The sequence below is a fragment of the Folsomia candida genome, unplaced genomic scaffold (assembly GCF_002217175.1).
Source record: "Folsomia candida strain VU population unplaced genomic scaffold, ASM221717v1 Fcan01_Sc007, whole genome shotgun sequence".
Lineage (NCBI taxonomy): Eukaryota > Metazoa > Arthropoda > Collembola > Entomobryomorpha > Isotomidae > Folsomia > Folsomia candida.
In genome coordinates, this window is record NW_019091199.1 from 2,265,097 (window position 1) to 2,274,144 (window position 9,048).

The 9,048-nt window shown below is 35.9% G+C and overlaps 2 protein-coding genes across 2 annotated transcripts; both read left to right on the plus strand.

Moving 5' to 3' along the window:
• The first annotated feature begins 319 nt into the window (after positions 1–319).
• Positions 320–2,170, plus strand: LOC118436236. The gene is made up of 2 exons (XM_035853847.1): positions 320–451; positions 528–2,170. The coding sequence occupies exons 1-2, from the start codon at positions 385–387 to the stop codon at positions 1,988–1,990; spliced, it is 1,530 nt and encodes a 509-aa protein (XP_035709740.1). The 5' UTR covers positions 320–384; the 3' UTR covers positions 1,991–2,170.
• A 1,411-nt stretch (positions 2,171–3,581) lies between these two features.
• Positions 3,582–5,599, plus strand: LOC110851830 (mitochondrial cardiolipin hydrolase). The gene is made up of 3 exons (XM_022099742.2): positions 3,582–3,977; positions 4,092–4,431; positions 4,540–5,599. Exons 1-3 carry the CDS (start codon positions 3,775–3,777, stop codon positions 4,684–4,686), a joined length of 690 nt encoding a protein of 229 aa, XP_021955434.1. The 5' UTR covers positions 3,582–3,774; the 3' UTR covers positions 4,687–5,599.
• The last annotated feature ends 3,449 nt before the right edge of the window (positions 5,600–9,048 follow it).

Here is a 9,048-nt window from a genome sequence, read left to right on the forward strand (position 1 = left end):
CCTACATGTATGCCAATGTCTACAGTCATTGGTCTTGGATTTTTTAGTGGAGTGGACGATAATTAATATCAAAACAGATTTTACAATGTACGTCACCTTAAAATGTTCCCCAAACCGCGTACATTTTCAGGAAGGTACAGGAAGTTTGTTTGCGGTGCCGAGTTGTGTGGAAAGGGAAAGTCCACTACACATTGCAGATAGATATTTATGTCATATGTATGAATGTACATTCGTAGTAATGCATGAGTAAATAATTTTCCGCACATATATAAATGTCAGCAAAGAATTATATAGAATTTCATTAAACTTTTGTCTTTCGTGGTGGACTTCAGCAACTACTTATTCAATCTGCTTGTTTTAGTTGGCATAAAACAAGGTTTTAACATGAGTTTAAATTCGCGTAATAATGTCATCAGGGGAGACAACAGGCCAACAGATTACGAATATGCTTGTAAACTAATAAAACTTACTCTTAAATAAAATAAAATTTATGTAGTTTAAAGTATGTACAATTTTACTTTTTCTAGGCCTGAGCAAACATGTCTACACAGTTGAAGACACGACCCTTGAAGTTGGCACACAATTTTCCACCGAATTTCATCAATGGACAATTTGTTTTGTAAGTGCTCCCTTCTACTGTGGGTACTTTGGTGCTGTTTACGAGTGCGAGGAGGCGAAGCAGTATGTGGTTGTACATCGGGGGACAAACAATGTCTTGGACGTTGTTGAAGATTATCTTGGAGTTTTAAGAAATAAATGCACTCGCCAAAAAACGGAGGCCTTTCTCGTCGTGGATCTCATTGTACAAAAAATCAAAATTAGTCGTAACGGTTATTCATTGTCCTTCACGGGTCATTCACTAGGAGCATTTCTAGCTGAGCTATCCGTCTATTTTTCCACCGTGATGCTAGACTATTGTAATGTCCATGCAGTGACGTTTGAAAGCCCTGGGTCCCTTCAGTCTATGAAGTCTATTTGCTGGCATCCTTCACAACTTATTTCTCAAAAGAATGAGACCGACGAGACTTTCGACGAGAAAGATGACACTGATGGTAAAAATTCAAAGATTTCAACATCCTTGCAAATGATATCGTTAAGCACTTCTTGCCATTCCCTGCAATCTCTTTCCCCCGCTGACTTTAGCCACGTCATCAAACGCCTGGATATCATTTCATACGTTTGCTACCCAAATATCATTAATATCTGCAACGAGCACGTCGGAACGTTGTACGCCATAAATATTTGCATGGATGGGCATAAAATAGGCTGGCCCCACCGTCTATTTAGTAGTCACAGTATTCAGGGAATTGTGGAATGGTTTCAAAAATTTACTGCAGGAAATCAACGCTGCGTTCGATTGTACATGGCAGACTGGCCGAAAAAGTACACCGAGTCTCAAATGTTCTTCAAATATGTACAATTCCAGGATGGGATGCTCAGCGTGGAAAATCTTTTATTGGATGAAAACCATGATACTCGCCTTCGTTGGTCCAAAAGTTTAAAGAAGAGTAGATCTCTGGTTGTCGAGTCATCAATTAAAATGGAGAAATGGGTCAACAAACAAAGAAAGAAGTTCAAGCTCAAGCTGAATGGAAACTTTGATCCCGTTCATGGCTCAGCCAACGCTCTTCCTCTTCATCACTTTTCCCAACCCTTGCAAAACTTTCTCAACTACTTTTACCAGAAGAGGCAACACATTTTTACTCTAAGCCATGCATCTCAACGGGACAAACTGCATACTTTTCTCAGCGAAACGTGGAAAGGATTTCAAATGCCCCCAAACGTATCAGACGAGCTGTTAAATTTTACTTTAAAACAAAATAAGTTGCACATCATGGAAATTGTTTGCAAAGAAACCAACGTTCATGATTTTCGCTCGAAAATTTCTTGTTGGCTGGAAATGACTGGATTTACTGTGGAAGAGCTTCTAAATGAAAATTTGATTAATGAAAATATGCCGAGATTGCAAGTGACCAAACATATTCAGTAATAAAATAAATCTCTTATTCCAGTTTTAAAGATTATCTTAATTTTGGGGCGTGTGGGGTATAAAGTTTATTACTGCATTTTTTCCTGATAAAACATGCAGCAGAAATTAATCAATTTTATGACTTATTGTTAAAGTCCAATGTTGAAATTTTATTAAATGGGATTAACTTGTTATACTAAATAAGCGTACACTTATGCAATATGCATTTGAGTTGCTCACATGTTGCCATCATGTTGCTCACTTACGTAAATGCATATTATGCATGTGTACAAAATAATTGCATATGCTTTATATATCCAGCATTCCTTTCCTCCAATTTCTTTTAAAATAAAAAAATATTTAATTTTATGTACTCATTTTATCACTTTAAAACTTGTTAACTCTAAAATATCATATTTTAAATATGTAACCATAAATCATGTATCATTGGTATATAACTAATCCAAACTTTGGATTCCAAAGTCTATTCCACCCTGGGCAGAATAACATCAATCAATGTAGATGTAATTATTTCGCTAACGATTCATTATTATAAGGTGTCTGTATCAATAAACTATACCGAAAAAGAGTACGTACAAATAGTCTAAATAGTAGTAAATAAACTAAAAATGTGTATGTATGCCGCATACAGTATGCGTATTGCGTATTCGGTATTAGATTAAATGGACACAAGAGTAAGAGTATTTACCAGGGTTGGGCAAAATACATGGGTTTCAAAATACAAAATACAAAATGAAAATACAATAGTGTGAACCTTCAAAATACAATTACAAAATACAAAATACTCGAATCTCATCAAAATACAAAATACAAAATACTTTTGCCCAAAATCGTCGAAATTTCAAAATACAAAATACAAAATACGTATTTAAAATACATTTCAAAATACAAAATACAAATTCCAGATTTGACCCTGAAAATTCAAGTCAAGCCCAAATTTCAAAAGTTTTGCTAACTTATTTTATTTCACAGCGGTATTGGGAATTTAGTAATTATGTTTCTGAGCATGTGTGAGGTCATATCTTATCTAGAAAATAATATGAAGATAAGATGATAAGCCCGCTATAATTTCAATCTAACTAATTTTTATCTTTCTCGCACTGCAAAGTGTCGATAATGAAGTAAAAATAAGTTTTAATAACCATCCTAACACTTGAGAGAAATTTGAAAATAAACAAATTAATCATCTGCATAAACATAAAATAGTTTATGTAGTTTTCTGGCACAGCCAAGAGTCCAAAAACTGAAAATAATCCATGAGATCCTGTTTAGGAATAGATATATTGCATGGACCAACTCTTGTTCTTCTCATGAGTTCGTCTCATATTTGCCAAATGTATTTTGTAAAGTATTTTTGTATTTAAAATACATTGATCGACCGAAAAATTAGAAAATAGAAAATACAAAATGCAAAATACCCGGCTAGCTTCAAAATACAAAATACAAAATACTTTCATCTGAACCATGGCCCTCAAAATACAAAATACAAAATAGTATTTTGTATTTTGTAATTTGTATTTTGTATTTCAAATAGTATTTTGGCCAACCCTGGTATTTACGTGTACATGGAAGCAGAGAAAGCATGTTGCTGGACTGGAATCTCTAGTCAGCTCAGTCAGCTGAACCAGGTGGTGAAGTGTGAAGTGTCATTTCACATTAAATTGATTATTTTAATTAATCAAGTCCCTCAGTTTTTAACTGAATGGAGTAAAGCCATAAAATAAAATACTTAATAATGAAGTAAATTTATTCATGGCTGGTTCATCAGTTCATCACAACACACAATGGTTACGTCTGTTTCTGACACGGCAGCGTCGTTTCTTGAAAAGTTGCCACAATCCGGCAAGTACTTTTTGTACGTATCCAGCGCTCTAGCCCTTCTTGGAGGAACGAGCTACCTCATCTACAAGTGGGGCAAAGGTCAAACCAAGGGGCGCCACTTGGAGCGACGAAGGAACACCGTGGACTTGAGAAAACCACCCCAGTTGTAAGACAACCTATATCTTTGAATGCAATATATATCGAAATAATTTAATGTACTGACTTGATTATCAATCTACATTAATATTGATAACTTTGTGGGTTTGTTCTTTTCTTACAGATGGAACACGGCCATCTTCTTTCCCGACTACAAGGCAAAGGATCCTAATTCCAAAACGGCGCAATTGTTGTGGTATTTTCAGGAGGCGAAGATTAGCATTCAAATTTGCATTTATAACTCTTCTTTGAAAGAGTTAGAGGAGGTTATCTTTGAAAAATTTCGAGAGGGCCTGTTGGTCGAAGTGGTCGCTGGAAACGAACGCACAGCGGCTCCGTTCCGGGAACACGGCATCAAGGTCGGAGTGTACCCTGCAATCGACGCAGAATACTTAATGCATCACAAATTCGTAATTTTCGATAGTGAAGCAGTAATGACGGGATCTCTTAATTGGACTCTTGACGTAAGACATTTCAATACTTTGAATAACCATTTGCGATTCACTGACAACTTTTTCGGATGCAGTGTGTGAAGTACGTTCTAAACATGGTGATACCTGTTTTTTTTGCAGGGTATAACAGCCAACAGGGAAAATGTTGTTATCTCCACGGACCAGCGTCACATCAAAAAATATCTTCGAGAGTTTTACAAATTAATGAAGGAATGTGAGGATGCGAAAAGCGTAACGTATTCCTCGTCTAATGTATTCGCCGATTAAAATCATTCCCTTGTAAACTTTCTACGGGCAGAGTTAAAGTGGATCACCTTAATTTATTTGAGACTTACTCAATTATGATAACATTTTACCTGAATGCCTGACTCCTTTTACAGGATATCCTTCTGTACATAATTAATATAATTCCATTTGAATTGGAACTGGACTATAATTGTCTTCTCTAAAAAACCAACCTGAGTAGTTTGTAATATGTGGTATGGTTAAAAAATACAGTTTTCTCAGACTTGCATTTTTCTCTTCAAATTTATGATACAGACAGAACCTTTTAGAAAGTATCTAAAGAAAATGATATACATATTTACATATGTATAATGTATATTAGCAAGAATAACAGAGGAGGAAACATGGCAAACCGGAAAAGTCAGACTGAGATATTCCTCTAAAGTTTATAATAGTTACCAGCAATGCATAATACAGATACACCTCGGATGGTGCATAATTTAGAGAAATTGTTTTTGGAATTTATCAATCATGATTCCTAAATATATAAAAGTATAATCAAGCACTATTCTTATCTTGAGGTAAAGGTTTTTTTTAAGTTGCATATTACTTTATTCGATCAATTACGTTTTTGGAGTTCCAAGTTTCTTACTCGTATCATAATTATGATAAAAATCTCTTATTTTGTTTATTGAATATGGTTAAAGCTCCACACCTTCGAGCTCCATGTAAGTAATTTTTGCGTCATCCGACATATACTTGGTAGTACCTCGAACCACCATCCAGTTATTTAAGCAAATATAGTACTGTAGCACTATATTTCTTTCTTCGTATCTCCGAAATCAATGATCTGTCTCCTGATTTAATTATAATACAAATACGTTCATTCAAATTTAAATGTTCAATTAATCACATATTGTTAAATGAGTTATTAAATATTCTACATTAAGAACAATTTTGGTTGTTTGAATTGACATAATGATTGTTGAGTACTTTGTATTATGAAATGCTTTTGTTTTTGCCTGGTGGTATTTATAATATTAATGTCGCTATGCATTTGACTTTTGGTGTGGTAAGATTTTGCCTAAAGAAGAATCCTCTTCTGACTGCAGAATGCACTCATCTCTCAAATATGGAATTGAACAATGCAACAAAAATTACAATCGCCCATTTACTATACTTTATTAGTCACCGACCGCAACGGTCAATCAAACATGCATACAAGCTCTGCCTTTCCTAACTGTCAAGGCATTGACGCAGTCGTTTGGTGACAGAGGAGATGGATACGTGCCAAAGTTGAAATCATTCTGGGCTAGAAGAAGTGTTTTATATGCTTTGGTGGTGCAGTGGTGTGAAAACTGGTAAACTGTATTTGGACATATTTCTCATTAAAACGAGACAAAACCACAATTTTTTTATTCCCTTCTTTGGAAACTCCATTTAATCCTCTGTGTATTTGTATCACGGGATTATTATGATGCAGCAGGTATAAAGATGCTTCAGCTAGCGTAGTTTTTTCTGCTTCAATTTTGATAAAAACTGTCGCGAATTCAGTTTTTGTGTAAGTGGAATGATAAAGGTGGGCTGTGCTGCACATCAATCATTTTAAAGATGATTCTTGTCTTGATTCTTCCAATAATGGTCATTTCATAATGCATTTTAGTCATGAATCTCCTTCACCTTCACCTCGTGCAACACTAATCCTAAGGTCCATATACATATCCTCTTATACCTTGTGTCACATTGAAGCCAGCCTGTGTGGAATCTAAATCTGGATATCTGATGAAGCCCAAGTAGCCAAGCCTTGATCCCATCTCTCTCTCTTTCGCAGGCTTTTGGGCTGGACAACATACATATTTTGACAATGATGAATTTGACCACAAGTTTGCATAATGGGATCCCTCCCTTCTTACAATTCATTTCTTTTATGCATAATACAGATAATTTGGAAGTTCCAATTTATAACATGCCCATCTTCTTGCACAATGCAGGCAGTGGGCATAATTAAAAATGAGCCAGTCAGAAGAGTCTGATGACAGAAGAAAATTAATGTTCTCCAGCCACAGCAGCCAGAGGAGTCGCCATGCAGTCGTCGCTAAACATGCCTAAAACTACTTTTTCTCGCTCTGGAATAATATTTAGTAATGAAGAGTCAGCAAGGTGCCAAGTGTAACTTTTAATTGTGATACCTTTGACCAAACGTAGCGCGTTTATTGCTCGTGCTCTTTATTTTTGTCGCAAATCAATTTAAAGACGCATAATTTTATGCAAATCCGTCTGCCATGCGTGGGCTCTAATTGCGCTAATAATGAGTCTGTTTTGACTGTTTTATTGGAAAGGGGATTCAACATTTCAGCATCTCTAACAGTTTACGCCCTGCATCTCATACATACGTTCACCCACAAACCAAATCTCAATTTTGCTCTTGACATGAGAGACCTGACCAAATAAATACACGATGTATGTACCAAGTCATTTGCATCTCACATTAACTCTCAAAAATATATGAGCCCTGATTCTTGGCATCTCATCGCGGTGTGAGTTTCAGTTTTTTACCAGAATCTTTAGCTTCTATTCTTCTAAGTTAGAAGTTCTAACTTCTAGCAGCGTGTTATTTAAAGACAAATAATTTTTATTTTTGAATTTAGCAGTTTTTTGTTGGTCCTTTCTATCCATGACCAACTAATGATGATGGATGGCCTAATCACGTATCTACTATCCATATTTTATTACATTTATTTCTATCTCATGCATGTGTAATTCGTGATGTTCAGTTTTTTTGAACTTTGAAAAGACGGAGAATATGTATAAGGCATGAAGGAAACGATAATTTGTAGTGCTTGAACTCGATCATTTCAAATTAGGTAAGACGACCAAATATATATTGCTAATAATCATAATTAATGTCTGATCACTGAGTTAAACGCCAAGTTCTTTTTTGTTGTCTGTTACAAAATGTGTAGTAGATACATCTGAAAAAAACAAGGAAATGGTTCAAGAGCATCATTCATGTGCTCTGGATAAATTATGTGCAGGCTAATTGAACGCAATTTAATATGTGACAATATCATTCCAAAAATATTTGCCAAATAAGACGATGCTAGTCAAATCATAATTTTAACGAGAGTCGCTCGCTGCCACACGTATCGCATTTTCCTGTAACGCACAAGTAGACTTCGCCACAAGCCATAATAGACCATGGCAAACGAAACCAATAAATTAATTAGTTCGCATTCTGCAAACTATAACAATGTATCACACACATATCATTTATGTACATCGACGAATAATGCTGGCAATAAAACGACCTTAACCTCTGAATTCATTCTCAAGATTTGCAGAAAAAAACAACAAGTCAATCTCGACGGCTTAGTCATTTTGCCAAGTTCCTTCCTTCTTGTACTTATTTGGAAATGGATTCCTTCGACCATACAAACGTTGCTGTCAACTTGAGAATTTTGAGTTTGTTTTTAATTGTGTTGGATTTGCATTTGTTATACATGTTTTGTTAGCGCTGGCTTCAGCAACTTATCGATCCAGCGTATTGATAAAATAATAAACAAAAACGCGTCAGTCAGCCATGCCCATAAAAAGCGGTTAGGAGACTCGGCAATTGTGAGTAAAGGGCACTCGCCATTCTCATAATTCTATTATCATTTTGACACTATCTCTTCAGGCGTCGCAGGCAAGTGGTCATGTACTCCACACAAATTCGTGGTCGGAGGCACAAGTGTAGAAGGGGAAGGTTGCTTCCTGAGAGAGTCGATGGCACTGCTATTGATCCCTCGTACGTAGATATGTAAATAGCACAATATCCGCATCACAAATATTCGCAATCGCGAAGCCAGAGTGTTACTGACTCCTTATAATAATGCCAATAATTACGATACTGAATAATGATAATAGGCATAGAAAATTTAGTAAGTAAGAATACAACACCATTAATACAGCGACAATCAGCGGCAAATAAACACCATACGCATTTGTGCCGGATTAAATAACAATGAGCTGAATGACTTCTGAGACTCTGATGGTATTAATTGCAATTAAAAACGTCAGGGAAGTAATTAATTGCACAATATTATTAATTGCACAGAGTGTATGCATGCTGGTACAAAAGGATACTTCAAGTCATCCAGTAGGTTCAATCTGATTTAGCACGGTTACGGTACAGTTCTTGGGATATAATAAACCGTTGCAAACGAAATGTAGCAAAGGGGTGAAAACACACGGAATTGTCTTCGTGGCACACCCACAACGTCTTTCAGCACTTTCCCGTCATTGTCTCACATTACCCCACGTCTCATTTTGCCCCGCTTTGACACCCCACCCGCGTACTTCTAACGTACACGACCATACCTTTCAATAGACACCCCACATGACAAAAGTCATTTTTCGACATTC

Bases quoted from the DNA above. Each gene is read 5' to 3' on its own strand.
- LOC118436236 (XM_035853847.1), top strand. From the start codon at position 385: ATGAGTTTAAATTCGCGTAATAATGTCATCAGGGGAGACAACAGGCCA. The intron at 452-527 runs GTAAACTAATAA...TACTTTTTCTAG, and splicing joins AACAGATTACGAATATGCTT to GCCTGAGCAAACATGTCTAC.
- LOC110851830 (XM_022099742.2), top strand. From the start codon at position 3,775: ATGGTTACGTCTGTTTCTGACACGGCAGCGTCGTTTCTTGAAAAGTTG. The intron at 3,978-4,091 runs GTAAGACAACCT...CTTTTCTTACAG, and splicing joins TTGAGAAAACCACCCCAGTT to ATGGAACACGGCCATCTTCT. The intron at 4,432-4,539 runs GTAAGACATTTC...TTTTTTTTGCAG, and splicing joins CTCTTAATTGGACTCTTGAC to GGTATAACAGCCAACAGGGA.